Genomic DNA, 19,041 nt, shown 5'->3' on the forward strand with positions numbered 1-19,041 from the left:
ATTATATGTTTTTTAATTTTAAATAATAATAATAATAATAATAATAATAATGATGATGATGATGATGATGATGATGATGATAATAAACTCGTTCGTTCGTTCTACTCATTAAATTTTTTTTTTAATTACATGTATTTTAATATATAATTAGAGCAGTCATAAAATTCACGAAGGCAATAAAATTATTTTAAAAAAAAGCAACGATGACACTTTCATTAGTCGTGCATAAAAGCATTCAAAACAAACAAACAAACAAACAAACAAACAAACCATTTTTTTTTCCCCCGCGTCGTTCGTTCGTTGGTAAACAAAACAATTGAAATTTTTTTTTTTTTTTGTTAATTATTTAAATTAAATCGTTTTGAATTTAATAACAATGGCGGAATGAGTTTGTGTGTGTGAGAGAGAGAGAGAGAGAGACAAAGAGAGAGATAGAGAGGTAAAGGGCGAAACGAAACGAAAATAAATAATAATGATAATGATGATGATAATTTTTCCCGGTATTATTATTATTATTATTATTCTCAAAAGTTTATGTAAGACCTGAAAAAAAGGTCTTCAAGTTCAGGGACGGAGAACGAACTTAAATTTACTATTTACACGTGTAAAGTATTAAAGCCCCCCCCCCCCATTCACGTTTGATAGTAGAGAAAATTAGTTCCACGACATGTTTGTGTGCGTGAGAGAAACTTTATTCAGTTAGAATTTTCATTAAATTAAGATTTATTTATTTATTTTTTTAACTAATAATAATAATAAAAATAATAATAATGATAATAATAAAATGTTACGGATGTTTTTTTTTTTTTAAAACAATCGAGGGAAACACCTGGCGGAAAAATAAAGAAAGAAAGGAGGAACCCACCGGTGGGAAGTTGAACGGATTAATGAGGTTAAAAAAATTTCAAAACACGTGTCGAAATTCATTTGAAAAAAAAAAAAAAAGTGGAAGCAGCCGGGAAATGTCAAAGTTGATTACACGTTTTTTTTTTTTTTTATTATTGTATTGCGAGAGAGAGAGAGAGAGAGAGAAAAAGAGAGGGACAGGCAGAGAGAGAGAAAGAGAATTATTAAATGTAATGCCATTTTTTTTTTTTTTTAAATATTTTTGCATAATTGCGACAAAAAATTACAAATTATTATTATTATTATTATTTTCGAGAATCGATCGATCGATAAATTTTTTCGTTATCGATTTTTTTTTTTTTTAACGACGAGTGAAATGAACGAGGAAATGTAATAATTTCTTCGACATTTCCGGAAACAAGTCGTCAAACGACGACAAAAGTTTTTGTCGAAACATTAAAAATTGAAATTTTTTTCGCACTCGCGAATATAAATACGAATAAACGTTTTTATTTACTCTATGATATTTTCGTCAAATGATTTTTATATTAAAATACGTTTCGATGACATTTAAAAAGAAAATGATAATAACGACGGTGGTAATTTTTTTTAACGACCGCAAATACACGATTCGGTACTAAACGAGTGTATTAACGTGAGCAAAAATCCTAATTATTTACCTTTAACCGCATAAAATCCTTCATCGAATCGTCTGTATAACCGCAAATTTTTTTTTTGCTAAAATTTTGGGTTAACAAAGTTTTATTTTTGCCGTTGATGAATGTTAGAAAAAAAAAAAAAAAAAGAAAAGCTGGTCTTATGCTTTCCATAACTACCACCACCACCACAACCCCTACTACTACCACCATTACTACCTCTACTGCTACCACCACCGCCTCTACTACTACCACCACCACCACCATCATCTCTACTACTACTACCACAATCATCACCTCTATTACTACCACCACCATCAACAACACCTCTACTACTACTACCATCATCACCACCACCATCATCTCTACTACTACTACCACCTCCACCACCACCATCTCTACTACTACTACCATCACCACCACCACCACCATCTCTACTACTACTACCACCTCCACCACCACCACCGCGACGACGACATTCCCATGTAATTCATATATCGATGACAAACGAACGAAAAAAGCTTTAATAATAATAATAATAATGAAACAAAAATAGAACTATTAACCCGAATCGATTTAACTTCCTTATTTATAAAATAAGCTTTAGTTTTAAGTTCCTTAAGCTCTTATTACAAAACTCTCAACAACGAAACACAAAAAAAAAACATTTTTTTTTTTTAAAATGCTTCTTCGTTTTTATTTAAGTCACGAATGATGATGATGATGATGATGATTTTTTTTTTTTCTAAACGAATAATAATAATAATATTCGTCACGGTTCTTGTTCTTGTTGTTGTTTTTGTTTTTTTTCTTATTCTGAAAGGTTATTATGTAATTTTAGTAAATGTTTTTAAAAAAATTATTGAAAAAAAGTTTTTTTTTAAAAAAAAAAAAAATTCATTTCTCTCAAAAATAATAATAACTTATTTATTTTTCTATTATTTCATTCATGTATATTTTTATAATTAAATTGAATTCTTTTCTCTCTCTCTCTTTCTCACTTTCAGTCTCTCTCTCTCTCTCTCTCTCTCTCTCTCTCTCTTTTTAATAATATTCCTCAAAAACAAAGCGAAAAAAAAATTAATTTGCCAATTTTAAAATAAACATTAGCCATTTCCGGTTTTTCGATACATCGTGAAAATGAAAATAATCGAAATCGAATCGTTTAGACCACTGACGTTAAGATTATCATTAATATTATTATTATTATTATTATTATTTTAATTTTCCTGTTTTTTCCCAGCGTGTGTGTGCGAGTGTAAGTTTTTCGTTTCATCATCATCATCATCATCATCTTAGTTGACGCCCGCGTCTTAACTTATGCAATTAATATTATTATTATTATTATTTTCATTATTATTATTATTATTATCATTATCATCATCATCATCATCATCATCATCATTATTATTATTATTATTATTATTATTATTATTTTTTAAACGTGTCAGTTTTGTGTAATTTTTGTAAAACGACGGGTCGGCAAAAAAATTTGATATCGTTCATCCATCTATCGGCCGAATTTCTAACTATTTTTTCACTCATCGAAATTCGTACATTAAAAATTTTAAAAAAAAAAAAAAATATATATATAAAAAGATGGCATTCGGTCAATCAATCAATCAATCAGTCATTCACTCAGTCAATCATTCAATCATTCATTCTTGTTTTTTCGTGTGTGTGCGAGAGACCGCTAACATTTAACGGGATCATTAAAAAAAAAAAAAAAAAGAAAAAAAAGAAACAAAACTACCAACTTGTTGTTAACTTGCATTCAATTGTTATTTTCAATTTGATTTATTACAATGGTGGGGGGGGAGGTAACCGCATTAAAAATGTCATTAAAAAAAAAAAAAAAAAAATTTTTTTTTTTTACACATACTGTCCGATTATTATTATCATTATTATTATTATTATTATTTTCATCGCGATAAGTTTTAATAACGATAATAATAATAATAGTAATAATAATAATAATGATAATGATAATAAAATTAATGGTAAAATAAAGAATTCGGATAAAATTTTTTTTTTTGCTTAAACTTGACATTTTTTTTTTCGTTCGGTGTTTTTCGGTAAAAAAAATTTTTTGGTAAATTATAATGACGTGTCGCACGTATATTTTTTAAATTTGATATAGGGTCAAATAAAAAAAAAAGTTGAGTTGGAACGTTGCCAGATTACAAAAAAAAAAAAAAATGAGTTTTACGTGTAATTTTTTTTTTTTTTTTTTTATTGTTTTCAAAAAAGGCGGTGATAAAAAAAAAAAAAAATTTCCTCGTTATAAAATAATAATAATAATAATAATAATTAACATATATTCGTCGGGCCCTGAAATTTTATCTCATTTTACTTTTTTTTTTTTTGACGTTAATTCAAAATGGCGGAAACGTTTAGGAAGTAATTTATAATTGTTATTTCATTATTTTTCGTCGTTTGTTTATTAATACGTTTGTCGTGCACTTTTTTTTTTGGTTTAATTTTATTAAATAGAGTTTTGTGATGAATATTTTCGCGAATTTGATTCGTTTTATAATTATTTTAAAAGAAAAAAAAAGAAAAATGAAAATCCATTTCGTAACCGCCATGTAAGAAGTTTCTAGAAGGAAAAGTTAAGTTTTTTTTTTCAATTTAAAATCTATTTATAATTATTATTATTATTATTTAAATTGTTTTCACTCGAATTATATTTTGTTTAAACAAAAAAAACATTAGATTTTGTTTTTAATAATTTATAATTTGTTTTCTCATATATATATATATATATATATATATGTATATATATATATATATATACATTGGCTTTGTTACAACGGTTAGAGAGAGAGAGAAAAAACATTATTATTATTATTATTATTATTAATATTTGTGGCTCTTAAGTCCATTAAAAAAAAAAAAGTTTTTTTTTTTTTTTTTTTTTTTGCTTAATAATCGCGTGGGATTTTTACAATGGATCTTGTGTGTGTGTGTGCGTGCGTGCGTGCGTGCGTGTGTCACTTTTCAAAATTCTTAATTCATTCGGTTAAAACACATGTCATTAACACAAACCCATGTAATTATAACTTTTCAATGTAAAAGTCGGGTCATTAAACGTTAAAATATTAATATTAATAATAATAATAATAATAATAATAATAATAATAATAATAATAATAATAATAATAATAATAATGATAATAAAATTTACGCGCCGCAAAATTATTCATTCGCATAAGAAGAAGAAGAAATTTTTTTTTTTTTTCTTTATATGCAAATCAAATATTATTATTATTTGAGTGACGTGACACATAAATATAATTTGTGCAAAAAAAATAAAATCCAACCACTTTGGCGTTTCTCCCCTCCTCTTCCTCTCCCCCTCCTCTTCCTCTCCCCCTCCTCTTCCTCTCCCCCTCCCCTCTCCTCCCCGTTCTTCGCGGGCATCCATTATTAAATTAATATTAATAATAATAATAATAATTAGTATGCGCGATGGTAGTAGTAATGTGATGTCTAGTAGTGTAAAAATGTCGGAATTAATTGCGACGAAGTTCGTGGGTGTTGATAATATCATTAAAAAAGAAAAAAACTGCTTTACTCCGTTCGAGTCAACGTATCCAGAAGAAGTAGAGCTTTCCCCCCGTTGCCCCCCCGGTTGCCCCCCCCCCCCGATACTCACTCCCACATACTGTTTGAAAGATTGAATCAACCCAACAAACAATTACACTTCCCACTTTAATATTTTCAAGGTAACCAATCAAGTCGTCACCCTTCATTATAACAAACAACAAGTCAGTAACCGCGAAAGATTTTTTAATAGTTTTCACGGACAACACACACACACACACACAAACACGTTCCACGTGACCGTTATACTTTTATTATTATTATTATTACTGATTTGATTGTTTTTTGTTTGTGTCTGTTAAAGATGATCACGATCCATCGAAACAACATAAGAAATCATCATTTTCTGGAGAAAATCATCGTTCTATGGCACCCGATCATCCGGACATGTTGTTCGATTACGACTCGGATTATTTACATCAAATACACAGCGGAACGCGTGAGGATTCATTCGATCATAATCGTTCAAACGAAAGGTTGTATTCGAAGAAAAGATCAAGAAGAAGCGTGTCGGAAGAATATTTTGTCGAAATGTTAGTGGTAGCAGATAGTTCGATGGCAAATTATCACGGTGGCGACGTTGAAAATTATATTTTGGCACTCATGTACATTGTAAGTGTACTTACTCCAGACGCGCCATTTTATTTATTTGACCGTTTTTGACTGGATTATATTACTTAACGTGTCTCACGTTTTTGTTTTCGTTTTCGTTTTGGTCTGATATGTGATGAAATTTTGCGACTCCGTTTAATTAAATAAAATTTATAAATTAGGTTTCAGGTATTTTTAAAGATGCTTCAATTGGAAATCCAATCACTATAGCATTGGTCAAATTGGAAATTCTTCATCATAAAAATTTTGCACTTCATAGATATCCACCTCACGATGGCGTAAGCGCGGCTGAAATGCTAAGAGAATTTTGTAGGTATCAGGCGAGTTTCAAATCGGAAGATCACGATACTGCTCTCCTTTTGACAAGGTAATTAATTTACTTGAGGTATTTGTAATGTGTGTGTGTGCGCATGCGCGTGTTGTAATCCTAACTTTATTTTCCTTTAGGGAAAATATATGTAGAAATGCCTCAGCTCAAAAGTGCGAAACTCTCGGACTTGCCGAACTAGGTACGATGTGTGATAGAAAAAGCAGTTGTTCTTTGGTACAAGATAATGGCCTTAGTGCTGCCTTCACCATCGCACACGAATTGGGACACGTGTAAGATTTATTATAACTCTCTTTCGATTATTTATTAAAAATTGAATAATATCATTTTGATGATGATGATGATGATGATTCCACAGTTTAAACATGCCTCACGATGATGCGGAAATGAAATGCAGACCTCATACGAGTGGAGATTCAGTTAGTCACGTAATGTCAACGTCATTGAAAGAAGGCACTGATCCGTGGTCATGGTCTGAATGCAGTCGTCATTTTTTAACAGAGTTCCTGGAGTAAGTAATAAAAACCGATCATTATTATTATTATTATTTATTCTTTTGTGTCTAGCGTTTAAGGAATATACGACATTATTTAATTATACGTATAAATATATATATATATATATGCGTGCACGCGCGTTCGCAGTTCCAGACACAGTCATTGCCTTAGGGATCCTCCTATTAAGGATTACATTACGGAAAATGGATTTTCTGACGTGTTACCTGGCGAAACAATCGAAGGTAATCGTCAGTGTGAATTACTTTACGGAGAAGGGTCACGTATATGTTCTTACATGGTGAGTTACAATCGAGTTTTATTATTATTATTATTATTATTATTATTATCAACATCGAAAACTTTTGTTTCAAGCGGAGTTTTCCCATCGGGATATGAAATATTGTTATCTCTATCGTTTAACGTTTCGTTTAAAAAAAAAAAGGTTTTAATTTATTGTTTTAATTAACGCGGTCGAAATAACCTTTTTACGGAAAGAACAATGTAGAAACTCAGAGATAGGGTTGTTACAGCCAGTATGCAGCGCACTTTGGTGTCACAAAGTCGATTCGGAAGGATGTCAAACGTTGCACATGCCTTGGGGTGACGGGACACCGTGCGGAGAAGGCGCGTGGTGTCAAAAAGGTTACTGCGTTCAAAAGGATAGAAAAGCATTGGAAAAAATCGACGGAGGATGGGGACCTTGGCAAGGGTTAGTAACTAAAACAGAAAAAAAAAAATTTGAACGAATCCGTTAAAGTAACTGAAAAGATAATAATAATAATAATATTAGTTTTGGGTCGTGTTCACGTACGTGCGGAGGTGGAGTCAAAAAATCTTATCGTGATTGCAATAATCCGAGGCCGCAAAATGGTGGAAAATATTGCACTGGTAAAAGAGTTAGATATAAATCTTGCGGAACGAGAGATTGTCCCGAGGGATCGAAAGGTTTTCGAGAAGCACAATGTTCGGCTTTTGATTACAATAGTCATAACATTCACGGTGTGCCTTCAACCGTGAGATGGATCCCCAAGTACGGGCGTAAGTTTTCTTTTTTTTTTTTTTTTTTTCCGTTAAAAATTTATAATGTCTTATTTTCCATGATATGTAACAATTTGAATTTGAATTTTTAGTGACGGGAGATGATCGATGCATACTTTACTGTCGCGTTTTTCAATCAAATTTATATTATCCGTTGAAAGAAAAAGTTATTGATGGCACACCCTGCGCTCCAGAATCATTTGATATTTGCGTTAACGGTCAATGTAAATCCGCCGGATGCGATCATATATTATCCAGTGACGTACGATTGGGTAAGTTAAACATTAATCCATTCCCTGAACCGATAAAAGAAAAAATTGATTTTTATTTTAAAAAAAAAATTTAGATCAATGTGGAAAATGCGGTGGAAACAACGATACCTGTCGTCTCATACAAGGTTTTTTTAACGTTTCCGCCGAAGAACAAGGTTATAGAACGGTCGTGAGAATTCCAGCGGGTTCATCTAACTTGGATATAAGACAACACGGAATTCGAGGAGCACGAGACGACAATTACTTGGGTAAAGAAAAAAAAAAAAAAAAAAAAAAAAAAAACGTTTACATCACTCTTTAATACAACCATGAATAAAGTTTATTATTATTCATAATGGCGGAAAAAAAAAAAAAAAAAAAATTTTCTTTCAGTTTTAAAAGATGGAGTCACCGGAGGTCGACTATTGAACAATGAAAACGTTCTCACAACATTTCAAAAATTAATTTTTTACGATGGTGTTACTTTAGAATATTCTGGATGTTTGACTCCGGTCGAAAGAATAAATGCATCAAGACCGTTGAAAAGAGATCTTTTAGTCGAGGTGAAAATAATAATGATGATAATAATAAGACATTTATTTGAAGATTTTCATTTCAAGGACGTAATAATTAGCGATAATTTATTTATTTATTTTAAGGTTCTTTCTGCTGGAAGTTTAACACCTCCAGATATAACTTATCAATACACTGTGCCCAAAAGCAACGAACAAAGACACATGTGGAGATTTTTAGATGACGAATGGGATTCATGCGATCAAGTGTGCAACGGTGAGAGAAGACGAATCATGGTTTGCGTTACCGTCGATACAAACGACATAGTCGGTGACGTTTATTGTTCGGCCATAAGAAAACCACCCGCGATTGTAGAAGAATGTAATACGAATTGCGTGCTCAAGTGCGTAAAACCACCGTTTTATTATTATTATTATTATTATTATTTATTTAAGGACGCATAATGAACGTTGTTTTTTGTTTTAAAGATGGAGAATCACTGGAAGAACCGAATGTTCTAGCAATTGCGGTCCGGGAGTGCGGAGAGTGACGAAAGAATGCGTTCAAGAAATTACCGGGTACCGCGAACCTTTTCCCATACGTAATAGCTCTTGCATGCATCTACCCAATCCTCCTCCGGACGTCGAAAGATGCGAGGGTCCGTGTAATGTTTTTAATTGGAAATACGGCGAATGGAATTCGGTAATTAAGATAAATGGTTGAAAATTGTAATAACTGAACTTTTTATTATATATTTGTCTCGCTCGATACTTTCAGTGTTCGAAAACTTGCGGTCCGGGTGTGCGTACGAGGGATGCTTATTGTGCAGATGAATTAAATCGTCCCGTCGGAGATGAGAAATGCAATCAAGATGATAAAATAATACAAGAACGTTGCGAATTACAAAATTGTCCAAATTGGACATATAGCGAATGGTCAGCGGTAAGTTTTTTTGTTTGTTTTTCTTTTTTATAATACGTCACCACCTCATTCTACATATAAATGTTAAAAGTTTTTTAATGCACGTTTTCTTTATGCCAAAAATCAAAAAGCAAAAAACACCAAAGCAAAACATTTTGTTGTTGTTGTTATTGTTGTTGTTATTGTTTAACCTCATTTTAAAGCAAACAAATCATCAAAGCACAAACAAACAAACAAACAAACAAATGCACAAAAATATAATAAATAAACGGTGTAAATAATAAAAAAAAAATTTCAGTGTTCAGTGACTTGCGGAATCGGGATACAAACCCGAAGTCACTGGTGTCAACTTGACAACAAAGTTATTGATAAGAGCTATTGCTATGCCGGGAGAATGCCAATTTACCGTAAGAAATGTGTCATGCTTTGCCCGATGTGGTCATTTTCTGATTGGAGTCCAGTAAGTTTGATAAAAAATATTACAACATTTGAAAAAAAAAAAAAAAATGGTTCTCTATATCATCGAGCATGAAATCATCAAACTAAATAATAATAATAATAATAATAATTTGCTTGCATTCAAACGTAATAATAATCATTTGGGTTTTTAAAAAAATCCACAATTTTAAGCATAATTATATGCCTGCCTACCTGCCTGCCTGCCTGCCTGCCTGCCTGCCTACGCCTGCATAAAATTTATAATAATAATAATAATAATAATTTTTTTTTTCGGGTGAGCTTACCTAAGCATTAACAACATTACTTGCTATGGCCATCAAAATTTTTTTTTTTTCAATATTCGTTTTTTTTTTTTTTTTGAAATTCTTTGAATTTCCCGCGTAAATTATATATATGTGGTCTTTCCCCCTCCCCACGCCCCTCCCCCCGGAAAAAAAGGTTCAGGTATAGACGTAATTGTAAAAAAACGATTATTATTATTATTATTATTATTATTATATATATATTTAACGTTAATAAATTAATTTTTATACTTATAAACAATAAAAACGTTAAAAAAAGAAAAACGAATATGCGTACACGTGTTAAATGATAAGTGCGTGTGCGTGCGTGTGTGTCTGCGTGTGGCATTTTGCAAAACTCGTACGTGCATGCGATGAGAGAGAGAGAGAGAGAGAGAGAGAGAGAGAGAAAGTTTTCAAATCGTTGATGGTGTCTTGGTGAGAGAAAAAATATATAAATCTTGTCTGTCTTTAGTGAAAAACTTTCCATCATCATCATCATCATTATCATCATCATCATTTTTCCTTCCAGTGCTTATTTTTGCATTTACTTAAAGAGAAACTGAGAGAGAGAGAGAGAGAGAGAGAAACAATCGTCAATCAATTGCACGTCTTATTATACATAAAACAATTACGAACGTATTTTAAAATGTTTTTTTTTTTTTTTTTTTTTTTGAAATTATTTATTTACAGTGTTCGGCAACGTGCGGTGTCGGTTACAAAAAGAGAACTGTCTTCTGCAGGACGAGCGAAGGAAAAGTTGTCAACGATGTATACTGTAGAGATAGGCAAAAACCATCGGACGGTGAAAAAATAGTCAAATGCGACGAACGTCCGTGTCCTGTAAAATATCCCCAGAGTAATATTATTAATAATAATAATAATAATAACAACGTCGGAAGGGATTTTAATAATTTCACACACGGTACGAGGCACAAGAGGTTAAGAGTTCAATGGCGTGTGACCGAATGGAAACCCGTAAGTGTTTGAAAAAAAAAACGTTTGAATGATTATGACGTCATTGCGTGTACGACGTCATTCGTACGGTTTTTCATTTTGTTCCCTTTTCTTGTTCTTTCAGTGCAGTAAAACATGCGGCGGAGGAATACAAGAACGTATAGTTTCCTGTTACAATGGTCGCGGTCAAAAATTATCACCCGATGCTTGTCATTACGTGACGAAACCGCGAAATCAACAAAGTTGTAACGAATCGCCATGTCCGAAATACGGATGGAAAACCGAACCATGGTCGACGGTGAGATTATTATTATTATTATTATCATCATCCCTAACGTTTGACGCGGCGTGCGTGACCTCTTTTTTCTCATATAATTTTTTTTGCAGTGTTCGAAAACATGCGGAAGAGGTGAGAGAACGAGACTCGTCAAATGCGTTCTCATACTCACGGATAATAATTCAATAGAACCCAATGGCGGCGGGGGCGGGAGCGGTGGCGTCAATAGTCAACATTACAACAACGACAGGAGAGTAAACGATGAATTTTGCGTGAAACGTGAAAAACCGAGGGAAAGGAAAAAATGTTTGAAAAAATTATGTCCGCGAACGTGGATAAAAGGAGATTGGAGCAAAGTAAATGACAATTTTCTGTTTCTTTTTATTACTTCTTATGTTTGCCTAATTAACCGTACATATATATGTGTATGTATATTTAAGTGTTCGAAACCGTGCGGAAAAGGTGTACAAAATCGAACGGTCACGTGTCATCAAGTAAACAGTTACGATTGGTTGGATCCCGTTCCGATAAATAGTAAATTTTGCAGTTCTATAGAAAAACCACAATTGGAAAGAGAGTGCAAGATAAGGGATTGCGATGCGGATTTATATTGGCAACCGGAAAGATGGTTACAGGTATGGTTTACATTCTCTATGACTTTTTTTTTAACGAACGAACGGTTATTTAAAACAAATTAATAATAATAATATTTCAATACAGTGTACGGAACCGTGCGGAAGAAAAGGAATACAAAGAATGGAATACACTTGCCGGAATAGAAATGGTGAAATCGTCAAAGGAATAGAATGCAAGAAAAAAGATATTCCCAAACCTTTGCCAAAATCAAAACCTTGCAACAGAAGGCCTTGTGAGTTGTCTAAATAATAATAATATTTCATAGAGTATTTAAATAAAATTGTTTTTTTTTTTTTCTCATAAAGGTGACAAAATAAATTGCAAAGAAATACAATTACAAACGAATGCAAGAACGGATGGAGAATACAATATGGTCGTCGGAGGGAAAAAAATGCCCATTTATTGTAAGGACATGAACACGAACAGTCCCACCGAATATTTATCATTAAAACGTCCTCAGGATAATTATTCTCAATTTTCCAACAGAAGGTAAAACTACTATTGATAATTATCCCGTAAAAGTCATAGAGTAAATAAATCTTTTTTTATTTTTTTTATCAGACTGAGCGAACATTCTTATCATTACGCCAATAATAATAATGATAACTCATACGACGAATGCAGATGTTTACAAGATAGGGAGAAAAAAGCCGGATTAACGGAATTTAGAAAAGTCAGATTACTCGTGGATACGTTGGAAATCGATAGTGAGCGCGCCATTTTTGATTTTTGTATATTCGTTTTGTTTCCTTCCTTCCTTTGATTCGAATGATTTTTCTTTTTCTTTTTTTTTTCCTTTGTCCAGCACAAGATTTCACATTTTCAAATCAAATAAGCGGGAGACCCATTGGAGTGGCCGAAGCTGGAGATTGTTGTAGTAATCCGGAATGCATACAAGGAAAATTTAAACTCAACATTACGGGTTCTCATCTTTTCATATCGAATCAACAATGGGTTCCGAGATTTCATCAATCGGTTAAAATAGTCATTGAAAAGGTTGGGAGGTTGGGGAGGGGGAAGGGGGAAGGGGGAAAAAAAAAAGGCACGACGGGAACGAGAGGAAATTTTTTTTTAAATAATTCGATTTTTTTTTATATTTATTTTAGAATCCACAAGTGATTACTGGAATGTGCGGAGGAGCTTGCGGATCTTGCGTACCATCGAGAACAGGTAGACTGAAGTTGGAAGTTCAACCGCCTTGAATTTAAATCGATCGACTTGTTGCCGTTTTTGTATATTTTTTTTTTTTTTTTTTTTTTTTTTTCGTTTCGTTTTGTTTTTTTTTTTTTTTTTTGTTTTTCTTTTCGTTCGTTTGTTCGTTTGTACGAGATCGTATTTGATCTCTTTATTATTCATCATCATCATCATCATTATCATCGCGTGTGTTTTCATATTGTGTGTGTAAAGCTGATAAATTCCGTGGGCTGGATTTTTTTTCCTTTTCATTCATTTGCCCCTCCCCCCCGCCGCGGCATTTAAAAAAATTTTTAATGTTTGTGAATTCGTGCGTGAGTGCGTGAGTGCGTGCGTGCGTGTGTGAGTGCGTGCGTGCGTGTGTACATATATATATATATATATATATATATAAACTTTTGCATCAACGAACCTATGATAAGCACAACATTATTATTATTATTATTACGTATTAAGTTATTTAAACTCTTTAAAATAATCAATCAATCATTTGGGAAAATTTTGATTCGGTCAAAGGAAAAAAAGGAAAAAAAGGAAAGGAAAGGAAAGGAAAGGAAAAAGAAAAGGAAACGACGAACGAAATTTTTTTTTGTTTATTTAATTGTTATTTCCGGTTTTTTTTGTTATTAATTAACAACATTCCTCGTTGGTTTTGTATTCCCATTTGATACACACAAACACACACACGCCATAATATTGTTCAAATGTACTTATTTGTATTATTATTATTATTATTTCTATCATTACTGCCTTTACTAACATTAGAAAATGAAATTGTAGCCGTAAAAACAATAACAACAACAACAACATCGGCAGCCATTTTGTTTTTTTTTTTTTTATTCACGCGAATCAATGTTACACGTATATTGTGTCTAGTCAGTAACGTTATATTAAAACTCTTCGTCGTCGTCGTCATCATCATCATCATCATTGTCGTCGACGTCATAATAATAATAATAATAATAATAACAATAACAATAATAATAATAATAATAATAACAATAGTAATAATAGTAATAATGTTTGTCAAATCAATACGTAAGAGTAATTAGTGTATTATCTGCCTTTAATAAAAAAAAAATCGTTTTTCATTGTAATATCATCATCATTATCATTATTATCAAATCAATTAGTTAATAGTGAATGAATGAATGAATGAATGAATGAATTTAATAGAATAGATAGTTATAGTATGTAATTAAAAAAAAAAAAATTAGTTTAATCGGCCGTTATAGTAGCATAGATATATATATATATCATCTAGTCTTCTTTTACTTTGCCTCTCGAGCTCTCTATTTTTAATTGGGTTTCGTTCGTTTTATTTTCCTCATAATTATAATATAAATTAAATAATAACGAGTGATAAGAAGTGTGATGATAAGAAAAACTGGGGGGAGGGGAGGGGTGCGTGTGCGTGTGCGTGCGCGTGCGCGTGCGCGCGATGATGACGTTGAATAATTTCAGGGATGCGAGCGAGACACCAGAGGCGAGAAAAACGCCTCCACTCATTTTCCCATAATAATAATAATAATAATAATAATAATAATAATCTCAGGTTTTTATTAGGTTTATATAATACATAACAGGTTTTTATAATAATACATAACAGGTAATTTATTCTCTCTCTCTCTCTCTCTCTCTCTCTCTCTCTCTCTCTCTCTCTCTCCTCTCTTCCTCCCTCTCTCGCTCGCTCGCTCTTTTTTTTTGTTTTGATAATGATAATCATTTAATGGGTAATTAAAAGTCGGAATTTATTCAATAAAATTATTATTATTATTATTATTATTTTGAAAATAAATGAAAATTTTCAACCTGAGTAAAGTTTGTTTAATTGTTGTTGTTGTTGTTGTTGTTAATCATAATCATCATCATTATCATCGTAATCATAATCATTATTATTATTATAGTGGGTTTAAAACAGTATTTAACAAACAAACAAACAAACAAACACAAACTTCGACACACACTTAAATGTACATAAAGTTATTAAAAGGGCGGATTCGGATTAAGAAAAAAAAGAAAAAAAATAGCTTTAATAATAATAATAATAATAATAATATTAATTAGATTTAATGATAATAATAATTAGTTTTATTTTCTTTTTATTTTTCTTCTCGTTTGTCATTCGTCACAATTTTTCTTCATTAAATAAAACTGCCAATTTTACGTAAAAAAAATTAATAATAATAATAATAATAATAATAATAATTATGATGATGATAACCATGATGCGGATGACGGTGACGATGATGATGATGATGATGATGATGATGATGATGATGATGATGATGATGATGATGATGAGAATAAATAAACAGTTAATTTATTTATTTATTTATTTTGTTACCAAATGTCAAAATGTCGGATATAAACAATTTAATAATAAATAAATAAATAAATAAAATAATTTTGTTATTGTTGTTGTTGTTGTTATCACGTAACGAATCAAATGAAATTATTTTAATAATAATAATAATGATGATGATGATGATGACGATGATAAATTTTCACATTTCTTTAAAAAAAAAATGAAAAACGCGTTTAAATAATAATAATAATAATGATGATGCATTACCGCGTGCATACGCACACGCACACACACACATGTACGTATAAGTGTAATAATGATAATAATAAATGGTATTTGAATTATGTTTACTTTATATAAGAGAGAGAGAGAGAGAGAGAAAATTATTTTAATGAATGTTTTTTTTTTTATTATACTAATAATAATAATAATAATTAATTTATACGTTTTTTTTTTTATTTTATTTAAATAACCAATCGTAGCGTCGTAACGAGGAGTTTATTATTATCACTATTATTATTATTATTATTATCATTATCACCGTAAGTTTGTAAAAGTGAAAGCAAAAAAAAAATTATTATTATTATTATTTTTATAATATTTGTAAATAATTTATTATAAATAAATAAAAATTATGTTTTAAGAGTGGAAAAAAAAAAAATAAAATAAATTTTTTTTTTATGGTTTTGTTTTCGTGTTTGCATAATCATCATTATCATCATCATCATCATCATCATCGTTATTATTTCCGTAGGTTTAATTATATAATAAAACTGCCAATATAATAGTAATATAAGAGAGTATTTACAATTTTTTTCGTTTCAATATTATTATTATTATTATTATTAATTATTAATTATTTATTATTATTATTGTCATCGTCATCGGGTCGTCGTACGTCATGATGAAATCGTACAAATGATATCGAATAGAAAAATTATTTGTAATTTTTTATCATCATCATTATTATTATTATTATATATTATTATAAATTGCTATGAGATGAATCAATAATAATGATAATAATGAAGTTGATGATGATGATGATTGTATCAGTGCGAAAATAAGGTTAACGTTGAGATATATATATATATATATATATAAATAAGTAAATGTATTTGATAAGATATCAGTTAATAATAAATAAAAATAATTTTGAAATTTTTTTTTTTTTTTTCTTATTTTAACGTGTTAGAAATTTAATAATAATAATGATGATAATAATAATGATGATAATAATGATAATAACGTGATGTTGTTTTTAAAAATTTTTTTTATCTTTTTTATACATACATATATATATATATATATAATATATTTATACATGATAAAAAAAGAAAAATTGTGACAATATATTTTATATATATATAATAATAATAATAATAATAATGATAATGATAAAAGAAAAATTTGTGTTTTTTTTCTTTTGTATTTATTTATTTAGCATAAATTAGTTTTTAAAATCGTTCACAGATGTCAGCACGGGGCGATAAATGAATTATTAGCAGACATTATTATTATATCGTGTCATTAGAATTGTTTTTTTTATAATTACTAACGTTGAACCGTTGTTTACCCCAATTTTTTTTTTTTTTTTTTTTTTTTTTCAAATATGGAGCCGGTCTTCATTTAAAATGTCAATAATTTATTTTTAATAATTTTTTTTTTTTTTTTTTTATATATATATATCGATAATAATTTTCGGTTTATTTATTTTTATTTTTAAAAAAAAAATATTTTATTTGTATTTATTTTATCGATTAATTGCTTTATGAGGAAATTATTATTTTACACATAACGTGATTAATATTATTAAACCGTCGGTTTTAAATTACGTACATATATTATATATTATTTATGATGAATTTATACAAATATATAAATAAAATTTATTTAATTGGAAATGTTAAAACGACTTCATGAGGATCAAAACGTTTTTTATCGTATTGATTTGTGGAATCGTATGTTTCTTATTGATACTATTAAAAACTCAAGAAAAACCATCTTTTCAGAGTTTAGTCAAAGAAACAAATAAACAAATAGATAATTTAAGAAATTTAAAAAATAAATTTAAATATGGTGATGAAAAAAAATTACAAGCCGATGAAAAACATTTATCTTTTCTCGGATTTACTAAAAATCCTAGATTATATCCTAAAAATTGTTGGACCAATACCACATTGCCAATTATTATCACAATATTATTCGCAGGAGATAAAAATGAAGTAAATATAAATAATTTTTAAATTAAAAAAAAAAAAAAACCATTTGAAGTGATGCTTAATTAATTAAATTAATTTAGGGAGTTGGTTTTGCCAAAAATATTGCTCATATGGCCAGCAATCATGCTGCTCTCATATATACAGTCGGACTTTCACAATCTGAATTACAAGTATTTACACCCTATTGCAATACATCACAATGTCAGATAGTCAATTTTAATTTAAACATATTTCCATCTCATGTTCAGGTAAATTGACTTTTGTTCTTTAACTTTCCGTTTGTGAAAACATTCGTTTCTCACTCGAATCTAAATTTTTTTTTTTTTAACAGGATGACCCAGTCAAAACTGTCAAAGCTTTAATTATTCAAGATGCATTAAATAAAGCAGGAGGAATTTTATATTTAGATAATAAATTTAGAATTAGTAATTTTATTGAACCTTTGATCGATATCAAACCCATTGGAACATTTGTTACAAAACAGGCTGTGACAACTGTAACACATCCGAATATGATTTCTTATTTTAAGTAAGCTTATCCTTATATCATTTTAAATAAATAAATTTATCAATTAAGTATTCAATATAAATAATTTGATTTTAGGTCAAGTGTTGATAGTTTTTTATTTCTACCAATGGTCGATACAAATCGATTAATTTTGTGGAACACATTAAAAATTCATAATCAAATCATGCTACCTTGGATACAATGTATTTTAACTCCAGAGTGTGTTCATCCTATAGGTAATTTCATTTTTAGGATTCTTACAACTTTTTAATTAAAATTATTAAAATGTTTGTAAAAATTTATATTTTTTTTTTGTCACTTAGGAGCTCAATCTCAGGGTTGTCGTTTTAACAAAAGACCTCAATATCGTTATTCAGGATGCCATGCTTATGATGATTCCGCATTAAATGTTATTTTAGGATTGGTTTATAATTTTGATGAAACAAATTACACATTTCCTTTTTCTGATACATATTTTGTTTTATCATCAACTCTAGACAATTCAACATTAATTTAAGTTTAAAAAATTACCTGAAGAAAATTTTACTTTCAAATAATAAATAAATCCTTTGCACATATGCATGTCACTCACCGCTACAAGTAGATGTAACCTAATAATTATTATTTATATGAAATTATAAATTATCATAATTTATTCTAAAGAAATGTAAAATACTTAAAGTATTAGTTTTAAGAAAATTATTTTTCCTCAACTGTTCTAGTCATTTTTATTTTATAAACATTTTTATGTGTTTAATAAATTTTTAATTGATTTTTTTTTGATTGAATTTGTCAATTTGCAAAGTTTAGAATTCAAATAAAAATTTGCTTCATTCATTTGATTTTATGATTTATTTAAACCGCGCTGAAACAATTTCTTAAAAATTTATTTTATTTTATAAGAGGTACTAAAATTATTTATCTTATCTAAC

General features: G+C 29.6%; 2 protein-coding genes across 2 annotated transcripts; both read left to right on the forward strand.

The window, feature by feature from the left end:
* Window positions 1-5,474: 5,474 nt before the first annotated feature.
* Phum_PHUM396730 (ADAMTS-15 precursor, putative) lies at window positions 5,475-13,080 on the forward strand (the record flags this gene model as incomplete). The annotated part of the gene is made up of 23 exons (XM_002428620.1): window positions 5,475-5,720; window positions 5,882-6,087; window positions 6,168-6,320; window positions 6,407-6,559; window positions 6,693-6,843; window positions 7,076-7,254; window positions 7,336-7,583; window positions 7,676-7,855; window positions 7,930-8,103; window positions 8,228-8,397; window positions 8,494-8,750; window positions 8,836-9,049; window positions 9,125-9,289; window positions 9,567-9,728; window positions 10,702-10,986; window positions 11,090-11,263; window positions 11,353-11,598; window positions 11,683-11,877; window positions 11,963-12,110; window positions 12,184-12,367; window positions 12,440-12,585; window positions 12,684-12,874; window positions 12,985-13,080. 23 exons carry the CDS (start codon window positions 5,475-5,477, stop codon window positions 13,078-13,080), a joined length of 4,323 nt encoding a protein of 1,440 aa, XP_002428665.1.
* A 4,203-nt stretch (window positions 13,081-17,283) lies between these two features.
* Phum_PHUM396740 (uncharacterized protein) lies at window positions 17,284-18,626 on the forward strand (the record flags this gene model as incomplete). Its single annotated transcript, XM_002428621.1, has 6 exons — window positions 17,284-17,341; window positions 17,376-17,605; window positions 17,683-17,850; window positions 17,934-18,130; window positions 18,206-18,345; window positions 18,433-18,626. The coding sequence occupies 6 exons, from the start codon at window positions 17,284-17,286 to the stop codon at window positions 18,624-18,626; spliced, it is 987 nt and encodes a 328-aa protein (XP_002428666.1).
* Window positions 18,627-19,041: the final 415 nt, after the last annotated feature.

The sequence above is a fragment of the Pediculus humanus genome, genomic scaffold (assembly GCF_000006295.1).
Source record: "Pediculus humanus corporis 1103172107895 genomic scaffold, whole genome shotgun sequence".
Lineage (NCBI taxonomy): Eukaryota > Metazoa > Arthropoda > Insecta > Psocodea > Pediculidae > Pediculus > Pediculus humanus.